Source organism: Physcomitrium patens, chromosome 20 (genome assembly GCF_059467195.1).
Source record: "Physcomitrium patens ecotype Gransden chromosome 20, ASM5946719v1, whole genome shotgun sequence".
Classification (NCBI taxonomy): Eukaryota; Viridiplantae; Streptophyta; class Bryopsida; order Funariales; family Funariaceae; genus Physcomitrium; species Physcomitrium patens.
In genome coordinates, this window is record NC_143429.1 from 6,034,819 (window position 1) to 6,055,732 (window position 20,914).

Below are 20,914 nucleotides of genomic sequence, written 5' to 3' on the forward strand. Positions count from 1 at the left end.
ATCATACTCATGACGACAATGTGTATTTAAAAAGTGAATATTTTAAAATAGACTAACTCTCAAAGTGAAGGGAATATTTGACTCCTACGGAGCAACATGCAAAGCTACAACACGAGCGGTTGAAAAGACCACACGATTCCATAGCAAAACCCACGTTATGAGTTGTCATTAGATTACTCTTGTCCAGAGCCCCCTAAATTCCATTAGACTCCATGACCACACCACATTCTCTCTCATTCCCCACTCATTCCAACATTAGCAACATCTCAACACCATCATCAGCTATAAAACAACGCTACCCACATACAAAATGCATTTCCTTTACTATTATTGACACAACAGACTATTATTAGCGTCCCCAGTCCAATTAGTTTGGGTTTTTATGCTTCTTCTACCCCCGGGAAGCCTTCGTAATAATAATAATATTTACATATTTATTTTTCCAGGTGGAGTTGCAAAGCGATGGCGAAGGAAGCGCGCGGGCTTCATGCCAATTTCGGCGACTGCGTGGACCAAATTGAGTCCGGCACGGTTTGTACCCACAGCTTTATATAGAAATTTGCGTCGCGATCTGTGAAGCAATGAGACATTCGTGCTCGCAAGGTTGGAGACGCGGATTTGTGAACGCAACTCTCGTGTTGCGCTTTTTTGTTTTTGTTTTGTTTTGCTTTCTGTTTCGTCTCACCGATCGCCATCAATCATTGCGCAATCTGCAACAACCCACTTTGAGAACGATTGCTGCAATAGCCCGAAGTGATGAGGTGGGTGGTGATGTTTGGACGAAACGAGGCGGCTCAAGCGGCGGGTTTGTGATTTGCGGCATTTCGAAAGTCATATGCATGCATTAGTGGAGAGTTTATTGTCGAGTTTCTTCAGGTTTTTAGCGCTGGTTATGAAGCTGAGTGAGTAGCAGGGAAAGTCTACGGGATCAAGCCATGCGTTGGCGTCTTTTGGGTTGTGTATACCGCGGATCGTACGTGGTTGAGACTCGTGACGTGAGTTTAGGTGGGGAGAGTTTGTCGTTTTGTAGCGCTGTGAATCAGTTTGCGTTGTTGCCAATAGCCCTGCCTGAATGATTGTTGCTGGCTTGCGCGTGGGTTTTCATTACTTTGGATGAAGTTAGAAGATCTTGCTTGGTGTTTTTATCTTTGTGTGTCTGTGATGGACTGACAGTGTGTGGGATGGTTGGTTGTAGAAAACAGTGTCGCTCGCGAGGAGTTTGAGTTGTGAGTGCTCGGAGATTTGGCATTGTGGGGAGGCATTTGGAGGTTGATCTGAATGCAATTGAAATCTGCTCCAGAACGTGCATTGTTCCTGCACGCCTACGTATGCATCAAAAGGTTTGTGTCTGGTCGGGCATTCTAGGCTTTCTCGCAAGTTGAGACGCTTCCTTTAACGCGTGATTTGGGAGTGTATTTCGTGGCACAATGTGATGGGCCTTGTCAAGTAATTTCAGTGCGTCTGTGGAGGACGCAGCAACAATGTTGTGGTTATCCAGTGTGATCAAACCTGTGTCTCGATTGGAAAGTGTTCTGTCTATGTTATTTCTCACATAGTTTGGAACAAATTTTGCAGGGACTTGCTATCATTGTGATTTAAATCATCACGTGGTAGAAAGCCTACGGGTAGGTTGGTGTGGGTTAAGATGTCGATCGGGGAAGCCGAGCACGCGGAGTGCCCAAGCCCTGTAACACCATACATTCCCACTTATGTTATGCTGCCGGTAGGAGCCCCGCTACCGTGCTTGCGCTTGTCTTCAAATACAACTGATCTTTCATGATTTCTCTTATTGATGATGATCACTGTATGTTGTGCATTGGCTGTGTAGCTGAGTACTATCAGCAATGAGAACAAGGTGGCTGATCCTGAGAAACTCAAGGAGGATCTCGACAAGTTGAAGCGCGCAAGTGTAGACGGCGTGATGATAGATTGTTGGTGGGGTATCGTCGAGGGGGTGACTCCTCAAGTTTATGATTGGTCCGCATACTACGATTTGTTCAGTATGGTCCGAGACTGCAAGCTTAAATTACAGGTAGCATGTAATCCATTCCTGAAGCCAACCTTCTTGCAGATTATTAAGGATTTTGTCATATTTTCTTGCTCGAATTGGCGCACAGCTGGATCTGAATTGCTCGTTATTTTGTCAAAGTGGTCGATCTTAATGTCGTTTATGAATGATCTTGAGCCTTTTATGGATAATCACCCAGTAGAGTTGTTTTGGACTCAGGCTATAATGTCCTTTCATCAATGTGGGGGTAATGTTGGAGACGACGTCTTCATCCCACTTCCAGCTTGGGTGTTAAGAGTTGGCAAAGAGAACCCAGACATATTCTTCACTAATAGAGCAGGAGTTCGGAACCCTGAATCTTTGACATTCGGTATAGACGATGAGGCTGTATTGGACAGCCGGACTGCCCTTGAGGTTGTGGCCTCTCTTACTCAGATCTCCCCCTCAATTCCAACTTTCCCTACAGTCGCCAGTGTATTCTAGATTCCGGCGGTCACCTAGTTTGTTTCAGTCTTAAAAGAAATGCATTCCAAACCTTGTGTGTTAGATTCAGCTCCTGATTTCTTCAGAGTTTCCATTTATTTTTTTTATCTATTATTTTAAGATAAACGTCTGAGCTATCATATTTTCTTTGTGCCTTAATTAGGTGTATTACGATTTTATGGAAAGCTTTAGGAAGGATATGCAAGAGTTCCTGGAAGATGGCACCATCACCGAAATTGAAGTTGGAATGGGTCCTTGCGGGGAGCTTCGGTATCCGTCCTACCCAGAAACTCAAGGCTGGAAATATCCAGGAACGGGTGAATTTCAGGTTCAGCAAATAACAGCTTATTTTATTTTATTTTTATTTTTATTTAAATGTCTATTACTCAGTTTGTGTAACTTAAAAAGTTTTCAACCATGAATGTAAGTTTAGCAACATTGTGCACATTTTACAGATGCGGTAAAACGGTCAAAGGAGATCTTGTTTAATTTTCGTTTTTTTCGGTTTATGGATTTACAGAAACCTGCGACCTTAGTATTCTAACGGCCCTTTTCGCTGTCAGTGCTGGGACAAATACCTACTGAAGAATTTAAAGAACGCTGCGAATGAGAAAGAACACCCAGAATGGGGCGTGGGGCCAGCAGACGCAGGCGATTACAACTGTACTCCGCACAACTCTGCTTTCTTTGAGGAAGGTCGCAAGTCCCCCTATGGAGAGTTTTTTCTTGATTGGTACTCCAGAGCTCTCATTGAGCATGGCGACAATCTTCTGACGGTAGCGAGGCATGCGCTGGGCAACACAAAACTTGCTGTTAAGGTGACTTTCTCTACTAACTCAGCTCGAAATGATTTTCATCAATTCCAGCACATTTGGATAATAATCCGAGGATAGTTAAGTCTTTCATTAGTGTAATTCCTGAAGGATTTAGTCGGTACGTGACCTAGCCTTGATACTTAACTTAATTGAAAGGTTTTTCACCACAATGAGATATACTGCTAAAGCAGTTTACCTTCCCCGTTTCCTGCGATGATTATTTTTCACGAATTTTTATTTCAATTTCTATTCTTCTGCCCTTGAAAGGTTTCTGGGATTCATTGGTGGTACAAAAGCGCAAGCCATGCCGCTGAACTAGCCGCTGGATATTACAATCAAGCTTCAAAATGTGGATACACCCCCATAGCCAAGATGCTTGCAACGCATGATGCCACCTTGAACTTTACTTGTGTTGAGCTGCGCACCGCCGATGAAACTGTAAAGTTCCCTGGTGCTTTGGCTGATCCTGAAGGTCTCGTATCGCAGGTTATAATACTTTCACCAATTCACCATTCTAATTATGTTTTTCCGAGCCAAAGATCAATTAGTACTTTGTGAATGCCCTCGTACACTCGAAGAGCACAAGAAAATGATTCAACATAAATCGACTCATCTTTTACCTTTCATTTCTTAATTCATTTTGTGTCTCAATCTTTTTCCTATTAGGTTTTGCGAGCTGCATGGGAGCAGGGTGTGGAGGTGGCTGCCGAGAATGCGCTATCATTCTACGAAAAGTCTGGCTATGATCAGATCCTTGTACAAGCAAAGCCTAAAGACTATACGAACCATCATCTTTCAGCGTTCACCTACTTAAGATTGACACCTGAGCTGATGGAGGAGCAAAATCTTGAGGAATTTACCCAGTTTGTCCACAAACTGCATGGTGCGCAATGCTGAACGTTGTCCTGCAAGTTGAAAAGCGCTGTTATGTCATTCAGAACGAGAATCAGCGAGAAAGTTGGGTACACTGCTTCATTCCCGAGATTTGTGAACCAAGTATGATTGCAGGTACAACAATTCCAAGCAGCCTTAACGAAATGCACTGTAGCAAATATTATAATTGGAATGTGCAATAATATTAGACACCTCATCTATATTTCGGTTTTATTCAAGAGAAGTGCTAATTCTTTAGATATTTTGACATGCATCACACATGTGAAACGAATGTCATTGCTAACATTCTGGTTAACATGTGCTTTTAATCAGCAGGACCAGTGAAGGGGAGAAAGATGAAAGAGGGATGTACAGTAGTTGCACAATCTGGTAACATTTTTCATTAGCATAGAGCTATTCCATATTTAGTCATAACAGTAACATTTGTTACCATGTAAAAGCTCATAAATAATGTAGGAAAAGTGAACTTGTCGTCATCTTCAATTTAACTGTCACATTTGACACCCAGTTTTTTTCACAAACTGATGTATTATTTTATAAATATTCTATTGTCTTCATTCCAATTGCATTTGTCAAATATATTATTCACAGACTAATGGTTAATTGATAGTAATAATCGGCTAAACAATATGAGTATTCACCTTAAATTCGTGAACACTTATATTAATGAATCTAATTCTGCTTTCTTCAAAACAGATGAAACACCCAAAGGCATGTTAATCAGAGGAATATTGCAGTCATCTCTCGGGGGAAGTATGCAGCATTCCGCAAATTCATTGCCGTTATATAAGTAAGCGTAAGGCAAGGCTGTCAAGATCTGCAATCCAAGCAGAGATGACATTGAGAAAGCATCTATACAAACGAAGGATGCTGTTCAAAGGAACAAAGCAATTGCGCTGACTGAATCAGTCATCAAAATTTTACGTCATTAGACATCTCACGGGGAAATTACCTGTAGTCGGAGCATTTCCAGGTCAGAGTAGCCACCGAGATGGGAGATGAGGCACCGCAAGACATTTCCGTGCGCCACGAGGAAAACGTTGTGGCCTTCTTTTAAGCGTGGCTCAATGGTCGAGTTGAAGAATCCCACAGACCTTACATAAGTGTCCTGCAGCCACGAATACGGCAATCTCCGTATCACTCCCTCGAGCTCAAACTATCCCGAAAAAGAAAAACAATTTCTTCATGAAATAAAGACTCGCAAAGACAGTTCCGATTAAATTCTAACGGCAAAGAAGCTGCACTACTGCATCTAAATGTGTCTTACTTGTAGGCTCTCTCCATTTGGAGGCCGCGTATCGTAGCTCCGTCGCCACCTCGTCACCGTTTCCTCACCGAACTCTGCAATAGCAGCCGCTTTGTTCAATCCCTGCAGTGTAGCACAAGACAAACAACATGAAATAACTTATGGTTTTTACACAGAATAAAACGAAGCAGAACAAACCAACTGAACTATCAGAGCATGCTGTTAGTATTGGCACAGTGCTTATGTTGTCCTCCACATGAATACAGCTCGAAGTGGCAAGCTTCGGAGTTGTGATTACTCCAAGTTACTTTGAGAGACAGAGAGACACACTGTTCCATACCCCTACATCGTAATTCTTTGTCTTCTAAGTTTGTGCTGACGTGAAGGGAGGGCGTAAGGGAGGAGCGGAGAGCCACTTCGCTACAGAATAGTGCAATTTGTACAAATACTTTTCTCGCTCACAATCGAGCAGTTCAGCCACCCCTGATACCAATTACGTACAGAATATACTGCATAGATTGCTGATTCATCGCAAAATCAGCAAAGAATATCACAAGAAGAGCTTCAGGAGTACCTGGAGATCGCCATAGCAGCGCTCATTAAGCGCAGGGTCCGCGTAGACGGGCACCATTCGGCAGGCCGCCGTTTCGAGCGCCTTCGCCGCAGCGTCGCGTAACCGAATTCGATTCGCGTCGCCCGTCTTCCCCTTACCATAAAACCCCCCCCTCACTAATACTGGCACTCGCTTGAACTTGCTCTGCGTCATTGCAATGAGAGCGGTTTGCTTAGCGCGAACGAGTCGGCTTGTGAAAATGATGTCGAAGTCAATCTCACTTACGGCTCTCCCGCCCGCCAGCGCCTCCTCCACACCCTTCTCCGTCAACGGAATGTCCACATCCCTGAAACCAAATCACAAACTCGAAATCATCAAACTGTTCTGCGTCCCGATCCTCGAATTCGAGCTCAATCTACAGTTTCAAGATACAGGCTGCGTACCCTGTGAACAGCTTCAAGTCATTCCACATGCTTTCGCCTGCCCCACAAACAATTCCCAAAAAACCTATTAATAATAAGGCACCCTGAACTTCAGACTAACGCACCGAATACGCATTTTTCCTACACAAAAAAGAAGATACAAAGATTATCAAATAAAAAATAAGTAAAAATAAAAACCCACAAAACAAAATCCACAAATTCAAAAAATCAAAATTAAAAATCCATATAAAATTCACTACCATGGCGCATGAGTACGAGTTTGCTTTGAACGGCGGGGGCAGTGGAGGAGTCCTTGCGCACAGCCACGCTCTGCTTATCGGGAGGAACGGCGACTACACTGCTACTCAAATTGGCCATCACCGCCACAGACACACAGCACGCGGCCATTCCAATCCAATCCAATCGAATTCAATCCTCGATCACTTCCTCAATCAACCCCAAACTCACTCCCTCAATTGTCCAACCCACGAGCAATCATTCATACTCTGGGAAAACTCTCGCAGCTCGGAAGTCGGGACACAATCACAGCGCTAGTGCGCGACCAGGGAGCTCCAAACCGTGGGGACACGAGACGTGGAATTGCAAGCTCAGCCTTCCCGCAAGCAGAACAACACAAAATATCAAGCGAGGGATGGTGTGGATTCAGGATTCACCGCACGAACTGGATTCGCAACCAACATCTCGCAACCCATTCCATCCACTTCCGCTCCACCATTGACGCTGTCTCCTGCGTTTGCAAAACCCGTCGCAGAAAGCTCCGGCGAGCGAGTGATCTGTGCCGACGAATTCCCCGCAGCTCTGCGGTGAGGAGGGATCCAATTTCCCATCCCCATTTCGACGGATGCTATTCGTAGAGAAATTTGCACCAATTCGTGTGAGTTGCGAGATTTTGCGTAGTCGTGGCGAAGATTAAGTTGCGGGGCTGCGCGGTATGACTTGGGTGCATTGCGAGCAGGCGGACACGTTCCACGTGGCACGTAGGTATTGGATTGGCGGAGAGAATGCGGTCCACGTGGCATGTAACTATCAGGCGAGGATCCCCATCTTGGATATGTTCCCTTGCATTTTTGAAATCCCTCATTGGTCCGTCGTCCATTCTATGGATGCCAAATTCTTGGTAAGAAATGTATTGGATATACAAGAGAGTATATTATGTGAGAACATTTGTATGGAGGTTGATATTTGAAGATATTGACTATAATAAAGATAGGTTGAATTACTACATTCCATATATTTTTGGTAGTAGGTGCCTAGATGGACATATATAAAAGCAAAAATTGAAAAATTTGTATGGACATAGTTCAACTATGCCACAATTGGCCTTAGAGATGTATGACATACATCACAACTGAATTGTGAAGCATCCTTGCAAAGAACCATCTTGTCATCATCTTTTTTGTGATAACATTTCTTCAAGCGCTTACATTTAATCTAGGTTGGCAGCAAAACTCCATCTAGTATTTGGAGTTGAGTTGAGCCATTATTTAACAAAGCTTGAATCTTATAAGATCCCATCTAACATTATCGTATTGTGACACAACTATTTGGTGAAAATATAATCAAAATTTTTTTTCTAATTAATATCTAATCACCTTGATTCAATAACAATTAAAGATATTTAAACATGGCTTTTATAAATGCTTCTTAGTTTATTTTCTTATCTTAATAGCTAGTAGATTAAAAGTTGGTTAGTAATTTTACCTTCTAGGCTATAGAAACTCTTTTATTGCCTTAGAAAGGCCATAAATTGATAAAACTAAGTTAAAAGAGGTAAATAATTAGCATGGTTGAGGATAGGGTTAAGTTGAGGATAGGGTTGGGCTAAAAAATCCCTAGGATAGTTTAGATTGATACCCGGAGGTCGACCATTTGTAAGACATGGTCGAAATCAGACCTCTAGCCACTAAAATGATCTCCTAGGGTAAAATAAGGAGACACTCAAAGTTCGGCAATTAAGATTTGGGAGCTAGATTCAAGTAGATTCTAGAGGTATAAGACTTGTTTTCAGAGGGCTTGGAATGACTTTGCAATTGTTGTTCAAAATCAAAGTTTGAATCAGTGATTTGGAATTTATGCAATATAATTAGGACTAGCAGTCTCGATTAGTTTGTGCAATTGATGTCACGTCTATGGTTCAAAATTTGATAATACTTGGTTGATTGGATGTGTTAAGTATGTGTAAATTTTTATGTGCATCTAACAATGCAATTGGGAGATATTTGGATTTTGATATAAGAAGGTATTAGAAGTTGGCAGTTTGGGGTTAAATAGGATTTCTATGATATCTGAAGATCCATAAGTTGGATCAAGGTGAAATTTGGCGTAGTGGTAGAAGACTTTAAGATCAAGCTAAATATTGATTTTGAGTTGAAGTTAAGAATTGGAGAAGGAGAAATTGCTACTAGAACATTTGCATCAACTTTCAAATTAGCTGCCAAGTAACATTAGTGTGATTTTTGGGCTTTTTTTCAAAATCTATAAGTTGGATTGGGTTGAATTTTTGTGAGCATATATACGACTTATAGTAGCATTTGTGTGCAAAATTTTGTATCGAGTAGATGATTAGATTAAAAGTTATAATTCACCAAAATTCATTGACTAGAATTACGGCTTATAAAGAGAAATTAAAATTGCCAAATTATGAAAGTAACAAGATAATTGGAGTTTATGTATGGTTGAGGTTTCTAAGAAGAGTGTTTTTGAGCTCTTTGTATTGGCTTTAAGCACTTTTGAATTAAAATTCGAAATACATCCTTCTTATATGGATAAAATCTATTAGTGTTTTTTGAATATTTATAAAATACAACTTCACCTTCCACAGCTAGGTGCTTGGTGCATTCCCAAAGAAGACAATACGTCTTAAGGCAATGTGTATAGAGCTTCTTTGGAAACTCCAAGTAACAACTATCATAGAATAATACCAAACATCATTTAATAATGACTTGTTTTAATAACTTCTTGTCATATTAGCTCTTTTAATATTTTATTTATAACTACAATCTTATAGAGGGCTCTTTTACATGCTTAATTCAATAAGGTGATTTAATGGACTCTTTTCAATATATCTTTTTATTCTTCTAAACTCTCAAATTGAGTAATTATGGATGCTTGTAATTTGAACTCTACTAGTACCACCAATTGCTAGCCAAATACTAAGAAAAAATGGTTGTGCCCCATTATTGTCTTATATGCTAAGTCATTAGCATAATTGGTAGCAAAAAGCTTGATATCTCAATTAGTTTTATAGACAATTGAAGTAATATTGAGAATCTTCTCTATCACTTGATTGAAATGTCTGGTCAAACCATTTGCTCTTGAATGATAAAACATAGTTTTTCTATGCTTCACTAGGTATATTTTTGTGAGCTCTTTAATTATCTTATTCAGTAAATATGCCCTTTTATTGCCCATTAATTTCAGCAGGGGATTAAACCTTGTAATAATTTGCTCATAGAGAAATCTAGCAATGGTGACACCATCATTTCTCAATGTTACTTTGGCTTCTACCGACTTTGTCACATAATCCGTGGCTAAGTTAATATATCTCTTCTTTCTTCTTTTAATTATTGATGTGATAATTCCTATAAAATCTACCTTTCATTTGTCAAATAGAGCTAGTAAAGAGATTGATATCAATGAATGTTGCATAGACTTTAGTAGTTGCTCCTACCATTGGCAAAGATCACAAGTTTTCACACATTTGTATATATTTTGATAAAGAATAATGTACTAATAACAAGTTGAATGGATCTTTTGTAAACTTACATTTGCAATATAGTAGTTGCTATCTTCTTTTTCATGCAAGGCACTTATTACAAACCAAGTCTCTTTTTTCTCCAAAAATGTTGGAACATCCCTATCAACTCTTTGCTTAGTTAGGATTTAGTTAGGATTTGTTTAAAATTTTATTAAGATTTATTTAGAATTTATTTAGGATTAATTCTAGAATTTAATTAGAATTTCTATAGAATTTCATTAGGATTTTTAAAGGTTTATTTAGATTAGGATTTAATTTGAATTTACTCTAGATTTTTTAGTATTTATTTAAGACTTTTATTTTTAGTATATATATATATATTTTTATTATTTCTTTTATATTTTTATTTCAATTATTTTTTGAAGGTTTATTTATAATTTAATTATAAATTTTTTATAACTATTTTTTATAATTTATTTAAAATTACTTAATAATTGATTAAAAATTGATTATGATTGCTAAGGTTTAATTAAGATTCATTTAGAGTTTTATTAGGATTATTAAATTTTTTATTGTTGAAATTTTTAATTTATTTTCTTTAGCTAAGTTGAAAAATCCAACATTTGGTGCCTACCTATATTATTGAAAGAGCTAGGTCTCTCCAATTTGAAATCTATTCCTAATTCATCAATAATCTATTTTTCTTTTCTATCTTTCTATGTTCTTATAGTAATATTTTTATTATATTTTGATACTTAATTCTTAGATTTTTTTTATAATTTTTATTCAAAATTTTAGATTTTTAAATTTAATAATTGCTAGCTCTAGTTTTTGCTCCATCAAGTTCTTTAATTAATAAATCTATAATATTTTAGAATCTTTTGACTTCATAAAAAGATGAACATAATATCAATATTTTTTTTATTCTTAATTTGATCTTGTCATTTATGAGCTTTACTTATTTGTATATACCATTCTTTTTTCTAATAATAGATCCAAATTATACCATTGGCCACTTCTTTCAAAAGTTAGCTCTTCCAAAATTATCACATTTTGTCTTTTGGAAAAATTTAGTCTTCTCAACCTTCTTTGAATGTATTTGGAGCTTGGTTGGATTAAACAGTTCCACCCTACCCTTCTTCCTATATTCCCTCCTATGTTGGTCAGACAATTCTCCTTGATAGTATTGTATTACATGTATTCTTGTTTAAAAATGCATGGGACACTTAGTTGTGGAAGGTAAGTAGAAATGCAACAACAATCCTATCAAGTTTAATACACTTTTGCTAAAATTTAAGTAATCTTTAATAAGCCTAATCAAACTTTAATCAATCAAAATAAATTTAAAAGAAATTACAAAAGAAATACAAAGAAGTTATAAATTTATTTCAAAATAATATAATTAAAAATTCATAAAGATACATAAAAATAAAAATTAAAGAAATAATAATAATCTTTAAAAAATACTATAAATAAAATTTTTAAAAGAAATAATAAAGAATCCTAAATAAATATTTAAAATAAATATCCTAAATAAATTTTAAATAAATCCTAAATAAATCCTAATTAAATTTTAATTTAATAATGATTAAAATCCTAATAGATCTTAATCGAATTCTAGATCAAATCCTAATTAATTCCTAATTGAAGCCCTAATTAAAATCCTAATGAACCTTAATCAAACCTTAAATCAAATTCTAATTAAATTCTAATTGAAATCTTAATAAATCCTTATCAAATTTTAGGTCAACTCTTAATTAATTTCTAATTAAAATTCTAATAAATATTAATTAAATCCTAGGTTAAATTCTAATTAAATCTTAATTAAAATCCTAATTGAAATCCTAATAAATCTTAACCAAATCCTAAATCAAATCCTAATAAAACTTTAATGAAATCCTAAATTCTAATCAAACTCTAAATCCTAGATCAATCTTAATTAAATCCTAAATAATTCCAAAAAAACCTTGATTAAATATTAATCAATTACTATAGCTATTTGAAATCTCAATAAATATTAATTTAAAGATAGATCTTGACTAAAATTTTATCTAAGCTTTAATTAACAAATAATTAATAAATAAATTTTTTTTGAGAAGAATTGGACTCACCAATTGCAAAAAAAGCTCCTAAAACCTTTTGGTTGTTAGCCATCTTCTTTCTTAGACTTCAATTTTGATTTTTCAACAAAGATTTTTTTTTGCTGAACTATTTAATTGCTCCAAAATTTGGATTATGTATATATATATATATTCAAATCTAAATTGCTCTCACTAATTTTTGCTTTAATGAAACTAGTAGATACTACCAAATTGCAAAATCTTTTATTGTCCCTAAATTTTAATTATTTAAGTCCATAATCCACAAAAACTTATATATTCTTCAATCTAAATACTTAGTTGATTTAAAATTTTTTATACATATTTTCAACAAACACAACAATAAACTTTCAAATTTTTACTTGTAAATATGCTACAAAATCCACAACATCTTAAAATTTGTAAATTTATTTTTATTTTTCAAAATCTAAACCCACCAAGTACATCACTAACTTTGATTAATAAAAGAAATTTAGAATCATTGTAGGTATATGGTTTTGTATTTTAGAAATTGATTTTGATTTAGGTTCATAACTAGTCTTCTCTAGATATCAATTTTTGGTAATTTGAGATAATATTTACTTAAATCTATTGTTGATTTTTTCTTAAAAATTCTAAAGTTATTAAATTATCTTATTTACTTTGATTTGATATATTTATGCTTTTATAAAGTAAATAGAATTTCTTTCTATAAAAAATAATATTAAGACTAATTTTTTTATTATCTTCCTATCATTTATTCTTATTTTTTATTACATCTTTTTACTAGGTTCTTCTATAATAATATCCATATTTTTATTTTTTACCATATAATTATGTTATTATATGACAATAGTAGTTCTATTATTGGTTTCAAAGTTTATTCAGAACCTTTCTTTTAAAACCTTCTATAAGGCCTCAACTTTAGGCCAACCTTTGAATGAAAACAAAATATTTTAGAAGATTCTTCTAGCACCTCTTTTCTTTCATAAAGCATTAAGCCATAGCCTTGATTAAAATTGACTGCTAGTACTTATTTTAGACACTTATTCTTCCTTGGTGCTTTGCAAAAATAATAGTCATTTATTGGCAATGAAGATAGTTTATAATTTGGATAGATTAAGCTAATGGTGCCAATTACATGGTTGCTCTTCTAAAAGTGTAGCTATGGATGTTGGACTATGTCCTTGAAATTCATTCCTATTTTAGAAGGTAATTCAACTTCTTTAAAGCTTTAAAAGAAAACACTTGAATTTAGGTTTTTAGAGAATCATTAGTGAAAATACTTGTTTAATTGAAGACAACTTCTACCAACAAAGTTCTTATTTAACTACCACATCTTATATAATTTTGGTAGTAGGTGCCTAGATTGACATGTATATAAGCAAAAATTTAAAAAATTGTTTAGACTTAGCTTAACTATGCTGTAATTGGCTTTAGAAATATATGACAAATACTTTATTACTTTTGAATTTTAAGTTGTTACAAACAATGTGCTACCATGGCCAGCAAATATGTCATCCATAAGCACAACATCTTCAATTTGACTTTGATTCTTCATATTGTCAAAGACCAAGATAGTTTTATTCTCCATGAAGAATGTTTTCAATATTTTGTAAGCTTCTTTCAAATATTTTTCTGATTTTTATTGGATCTTAAATTATTGTAAAATATTACAAGAAATTATATAGCAATGATGATTACTTTCAATGCACGCTACAAAATATAAAACATTATATATGTCTTATACATCAATCATTCTAGCATTTGTTATAGTAGTCTTATATATTCCATCCATTCCAATAAGTTACAATGACTTCATTTTATTTGGACATTATTGTCTCATTTGTAATAAATGTTATGTTTTACAAAATATGTTTTTGTCAAATAAATCAACTTGCAATTAAAAAATTTACTTATAAATTAGTAAAGAAATTAAAATGATATATGTACTATATTTTAATCTAGACTTATTAATCTAAGCTCATAATAAAGCATCTAAATATTATTATAGCATAGAAGAATGTGTACAAGTATAAAATATAATCAATAAAATTAATTTAATATATACTTTTTATATTTTTTAATATAAGTCTTATTAATAGAAATTTATTATGTATTTGATAAAATTCTATGTTTTGATGAAAAATATTTTTAGATGCTCTAAAAGATGGCACATTTGACACACTAATTTCAAATATTTTTTTTCTTAAATAATTTCAATCTTTTACAGGTATTTGCAAACTTTGGCCAACATTCTTTGATAAGCTTTATCAAGTCATTATAATTTAAAGGTAAGTTTGATCTTTTATTTTATTTTTTATTTTTATTTTTATTTTTTAATTTTGTCTAATTTTACTTTCATCCCACAAACATCACAAAATAGATCTTTTTTTGAAAGGATTTTAGAACATATTCTTCCAAATGAATAAAGATAAGCTTCAAAAAGACACATTGCTATGGTTTGAAAACTATTTTTTAATTCTTATAGAATCATATATTTGAGACTATTATAGATGTAATTATTCTTTGTGGCTTTTGGATTTCTTCCAACTTCAATCATAGACATTCTAAAGTCAATCACTTTTATAATAGTATGTCAAAAAATCATAATTATAATCTTTTACTCCACAATATCAAACAAAATATTCTCAAGCTTTTGATTACAATGTTTAAAATGCATATTATGTAAGTAATATATATATTTTTTAATTTGATGTATAATATTAATAAAAAATATAAATTACTTCTTTTTCTTCTTCCAACATATTGCTCAAATGTTTCATGATATATTGCAATATCAAAAGTAGCAAATATGAGGTCTTTAAATTCGTAGAAATAATGATTTAAAAATACATCACTTATTTTATTACAACAATAATTTAAATCCAAAATTAGTTCTTCAAAATTATTTCTCCAAAATTCTCTTTATTATTCAATTTGAAAATAGATTCTTTACACCAATTGATTTTTGACACTTTTCTATTAAAAAAATATGATTCATATAATATAAAAATAGCTCACTCAATAAAATTCTATTCTCTAATTTATTATTGGTGCAAGTCATTAGGTGGTCAAAAATCTTTTTAAATGTTTTTTTTTTTTTTTTTTTTTTTTTTTAATTTTTTTTAAAATTAAAAAATCAATTTTTATTCAATGATTTTTTTCTTTATTAAAACCTTAATTTTTTCAATATAAATTCTAGATTGTTCTCAAGTATTATAAAAAATATCTTATATATTTGATATTTTTTCATATTTTTTATGGTATTTGAAAATCTCGACAGGAAAAGACCATATAAATAGCTCCAAACCATGAATATATTGCTTTTATAATTCTAAAGAATATTCTATAAAAAACCAATAAAATAATATTTATATTTTATCTTGTCTCCATCTACAAAAAATTACATAATAGATTTGTTTGGTATTTCAAAAATATTTATCAAACACTCTTTTATACACATTATCCCACAAATCATACAATTTTTTCATCTTACAAATTAAATCTACATTTCGAAATCTAAATCATTAGTATTAAATAATTCTAAAACTATTATTTATTTCTTTATTCAACCTACAAATTTAGTATAAAAATTACTAATCTTAAATCATAATCCTAAATTTTAAATGACTTCTACTTCAAGAAATCTATCTAAAAATATTTTATACATAACTAAATTAATCTATCAATAAGATGCAAACATGCTTCATAAATTTATAATAATAATATAATATCATAACATAAAGTTTCTTAAATGCATCCACCTTCTTTTAATTGAATCAAAAAGCCAATTTAAGTTTTAAAAAATATCTAATCAAATTATATCTTTTGTATAACTAAGTAACTTCAACAAAATGTTTTATTAAATATTTTAATAAAAATAAATTTTAACCATCTTATGTTCTTTTCAACTTTAGTTTTCTACCAAGTATATCATAAATAGGAGTCATTTGTTTGGTTTTCTTAATTTTACATATACTCCTATATGTCTTTTATTTCAAATATAAAGTTACAAAAACCATATACTATACTTCCTAATGAAAACAACAATATCTTTACTTTTTAGACCTAATAGTATTTATCACATTAATCCATCACTAAATTCTTGTAATCTCTAATTTTCTATAAAATAATATAAAAAATATAAATAATAAATATAATAAAAATATCACTCTATAAACTAATTCAAAACTCTTTCTATGTCTATATTTGTATTCATTCTTCCAAATTGGCCGACTATTAGGTAAAAATACATTGTCTTTAAAAAAATATAAATACTTCTATACAAAAAATTCATCCACAATCAATAATATATTCCAAAATTGTTATTTTATATCTCTCAAATAGTTAATCAAATTACATTTATATATATTTTTAATAAAATATTAAAATTTTTTACTTTGATTATAAAATTGAGATCTATATTTATAAAATATAATTTATTAATTTATATTTAATTTTTTTCAATTCTTATTTATAAAATAATTTTTTTTACTTTTAATACTTACTAAATATAATATAATAGTTTTTTTTTATCTCTAATAATAAATAAAATTTTTTATAAAGAATAAATAATAAAATATACAAGAAGCCATTAAGTCCCTTAAAAACTATTCCTATGTACTTGCCTTTAGGTTGCAATCCATACAATCTATCACATCCTTAGCAAACTAATTTTTAGTTTAATCAGATTTACACAATTGCCTATTTTTTGAAGAAAGTATGGAAGGCATAGCAATCTTTGTTGAATATTCTAGTAGCAATGCTATTTGCTCCAAAGACATCAACATATAAAATCTACTTTAGCAATTGTCCCACAACTCAATATACCATGTGACTTTGTAACTCAAGCCAAGGTGTTAATTCTTACTAACAAATATATACAAATCAACTTATTTTAAATCCAAACCATCTACAAAATCTCATTGTCATCTCAATCACCACATCAATTTGGCCTTAATAATGTTATTTTGAATTACTTGTCTTCATATTATAATCTATTTAATCCACCTTTTTCTTAATATAATACTATTTAGTTCAATTGAATTTATACAACTAAATATTATCTTAAAAAATGAGGCAAGGCATAACAATCTTTGTGAAGTAATCTATTTATATTGACTCTTATACTAAAGAAAGCAATGTCACAAAGTATAGGCATGCATGTTAGAGATAAAGCACACACCTTTTAAAAATTATTAGGCAAAGCAAACAACTATATTTGAATCTATATGAGATTCTATTTACTTGGATAAGATCATGCTCTAAATGAAGATGAGATTGATCAATGCATCTCAATTATAAGATGAATAAAATATTAACAAAGACACTTATAATAAATTGATATAAAAATGCTTGTATCTTATAGATGGCTATCATTGTGTTACAATCTTACTGCTTGCTATATCCACAAAATTGCTACATATTGTCAATTATTAAAGTAGCTACATGTGCCATGGTATAAATAGTCTTGACAAAGAATAGATTCGTCATATACAAAAAATCATACCAATTGTATTCTTTATATCATAGCTCTAAAATATGGAATTGATTTTAGATGTTTGAATACAAAAAATAGATCTTTACACCTAAACGCAATTTTTATAGAAGTCTTTGTGAACAAAGCAGTGTCAACGTCAAGTATTAAAGCCAAAGGTGAAAAGTTGATCCATCAACTAATTAGCAAGGAACAAGAGTTGCAATCAATCACAAGTTAGAAAAAAAATGCAACATCTATAAGTAGATTGGAGATTATAAGGTTCATACATTAGATAGAAGAGTTTAAAAGAATGACAAAGTCTAAAAGTATCATTATGAATAAAATGTACTATTCAACTTGTTGATTAATTTTAAATACAATTTTATTTAAATAATTAAGAAAATTTGTAAGTCTTTTTTTTTATTTTTTTTTATTTTATTTTTTTATTTTTATTTATTTTACTATTGGTTTAATACATGATATATATGATTCTTTATACAAAAAATTAATATTAGAATTTTATCATGTTCATGAATTATTTTAATATTTTTTTCTATTTTAATAAATAATTTATTCTTTTAAATAAATAAATAAATTTATATTTATATTTATATATATATTTTTATATATTTTAAATTTAGAAATATTTTATGTAGATTCAATTTGATACTTTTATATCTTAAAGTAAAATAAACCATTTTATTTTATTTTATTTTATTTTTTGTATTTTTAATTTTCTCATTTATAAGTATAAAATTATTATTTAAAAATCTTCTATCATATTTTTTTCTATTTCTTAGATTTAGATAAAATTCAATGCTTACTAGTTTGTATCTATAATTTTATTTTTTTATTTGATTATTTATATATTTTAAATTTTAAATTTTTTTATAGTTATTTTATTTATTTATTAATTTTTAGAATGGTTGAAATTAAAATTTATTTCTTTGATAGATTGATATTATTAAAATACATATGTTTTATATTTTATATTTTTTTAAAGTTGGTTCTTGTAATCCTTTTAAATTGTTTTTTATCTTGTAATCCTTTTAAATTGTTTTTTTATCTTAATGATGATAATTCTTATATAAATTTGGTTACAACACACACACACACATATATAATAATTATAGAAAAATCTTATTTAAATTTTATTAATTTTTAAAAGTCTAGAAATTACAAATTTAATAAAAATTTATATTAATATTAATATTTTATCTTTTAAATGGTTAATAATAAAAAAAGCTAAATTTTTTAATTTTTTAAAGATTTCTTTTATTAAAAATAAAAAATAATACTTTAAATTCTTAATTAGTTAAGTTTTTATTAATCTTTTGATATTACAAATCTTTGGATTGTTAAATCAAGTCATGTCTTAGACCATCCTATCTACCTACTTGAGCTTCCAAAACTCTAAATTGTAAAAATAAAAATGTAGATTTATTTTAAAAGTAAAATAAAAATTAATTAATTAATTGATAATCTAAAAAAATTTAATCTTACCTTTTAGAAACCTTATAACTCCTAAAATAAAAACATGTTCAAATTTGTAATTAAACCATTAGAAATAAAAACATTTAAAAGTAGGTCAACTTAAGACTTTGTAATGAACATGCAAAATTATTTTATAATATTAATATATTTCTAAATCTAAATCTTAAATTTTTATAAATAATAATTCTAAATAATTATTTTAAATATAAATTTTAAACAATTTCTAAGCATATATTAGTTTCAACTTTAATTTTTATTCAAAAGTAAAAAATTATTTATTTAGTTATTTTAAACATCTAATATTCTTTAAGCTATAAAAAATTGAGAATTCTAAATACATCATTATAATCATAAGTATTATAATTGATAGAATTGATAAATAAAATGATTAATATAAATAAAATTTCAACAAAAAACCATCAAATAAAAGCTTTTATAATTAAAGAAACTAAAAATTAATAAAAAATTCTATTATCACTACTAAATTAGTTGATCTTAAAAATAAATATTTTCATAAATTGAAACTTAAAACAGAATGTACTTCTAATATTAAAGAAACAAAATATGTCAAGTTCTTAATATCTACCAATCTAATAACTTCTAAAATAATATATATTATACAATTGCACATTAAAAATCCAAATTACAAAAGATAACAAATTCAAATCTCACAAAAAAACTACTTATTACAAAATTAATTTTAAAGTAAAAAATTAATGTGTATAAACTTATACATCTAAAAACTTATTGAATATATTATTCATGTTTTTTTATGTAAATACCGTCATATCTTATTTTTATAAATTCTATTTTTATATTAATAAATCAATTTATATATACATAATTTTTTTTGTTTTAAATTATATATATTTAAGAAATTAAATTAATACATCTTTAATTAAAATATTTATCAAATATTTTAATAATCTTATACTATAAAAATATTTATAAGACAAAAGTAAGGTTTTATTAAGATTTTTAAAATTAGAAATTAATGTAGATTTTAATTTATAGCATTTAATTACTAATAATGACTTTATTAGAAGAAAAATAAAATAAAAATAAATTATACATGCATAAGAATATATTAATATAAAATACATATTTTTAGTATCTATAATTAATTAAATATTTAATTTTAATTTTATGAAATTAAGCATTAAAGCCGTAAAAATTCTAAAAGATAATTCAAAAAAATACTCTTAGTATCAACTAAATAGAACATATATTATGTTTTAAAATATTTTTCTTCTTCTATCCTTATGTAGAAAAATCTAAGAATGTATCTTCAACTTTTAATTGAATTATTATAAGAATAATTAATTATATAACAAGAAAATCTATCATTTTATATCTACACACTTGCACAAATATAAATATCAAGGATATGAACTGGAAGAAGATGCATAAATCTGAAAAATTTGTATTAAAAGAAAAGTGATAAAATAGCAATAAAGTAGTATGTATATTAAAAAGAAACTAGAATAGCTATTTCCAAAAGATTAGGAAACTAGAGACTCTTAAATCTAGATTAGAAGTAAGAAAAGAATTAACAAGAGTGAAGAGGGCTTCACTCTTGCCTCTATATATACTATCTAACTAGGAGCTATGTGGCAATATTCTATAGGACCTCTAATATGTGTTGACTTTACAAGACACATGTTTTAGCTTACAAGGCAAATTTTCTACATGTGGGCGACATAATTAGCTTGTTTTTTAAG

General features: G+C 30.2%; 2 protein-coding genes across 21 annotated transcripts; one reads left to right on the plus strand and one right to left on the minus strand.

Moving 5' to 3' along the window:
* The first annotated feature begins 401 nt into the window (after nucleotides 1-401).
* Nucleotides 402-5,448, plus strand: LOC112273335 (beta-amylase 2, chloroplastic). 20 transcript variants are annotated; one of them, XM_090245462.1, is made up of 11 exons: nucleotides 593-1,005; nucleotides 1,196-1,340; nucleotides 1,576-1,723; nucleotides 1,829-2,032; nucleotides 2,228-2,422; nucleotides 2,655-2,819; nucleotides 3,055-3,309; nucleotides 3,574-3,792; nucleotides 3,973-4,314; nucleotides 4,513-4,569; nucleotides 4,897-5,448. In XM_090245462.1, the coding sequence occupies exons 3-9, from the start codon at nucleotides 1,646-1,648 to the stop codon at nucleotides 4,201-4,203; spliced, it is 1,347 nt and encodes a 448-aa protein (XP_090101588.1). In that variant the 5' UTR covers nucleotides 593-1,005; nucleotides 1,196-1,340; nucleotides 1,576-1,645; the 3' UTR covers nucleotides 4,204-4,314; nucleotides 4,513-4,569; nucleotides 4,897-5,448. The 20 variants fall into 20 exon arrangements, with proteins under 20 accessions (XP_090101583.1, XP_024357750.1, XP_090101584.1 ...); XM_090245464.1 differs by having other exon boundaries at nucleotides 4,516-4,569; XM_090245469.1 differs by having other exon boundaries at nucleotides 3,973-4,310.
* On the minus strand, nucleotides 4,654-7,292 carry LOC112273337 (uncharacterized). The gene is made up of 6 exons (XM_024501990.3): nucleotides 6,682-7,292; nucleotides 6,443-6,479; nucleotides 6,021-6,345; nucleotides 5,468-5,569; nucleotides 5,153-5,308; nucleotides 4,654-5,017 (listed from the first exon to the last, which is right to left on the minus strand). Exons 1-6 carry the CDS (start codon nucleotides 6,827-6,829, stop codon nucleotides 4,859-4,861), a joined length of 927 nt encoding a protein of 308 aa, XP_024357758.1. The 5' UTR covers nucleotides 6,830-7,292; the 3' UTR covers nucleotides 4,654-4,858.
* Between the last annotated feature and the right edge of the window lie 13,622 nt (nucleotides 7,293-20,914).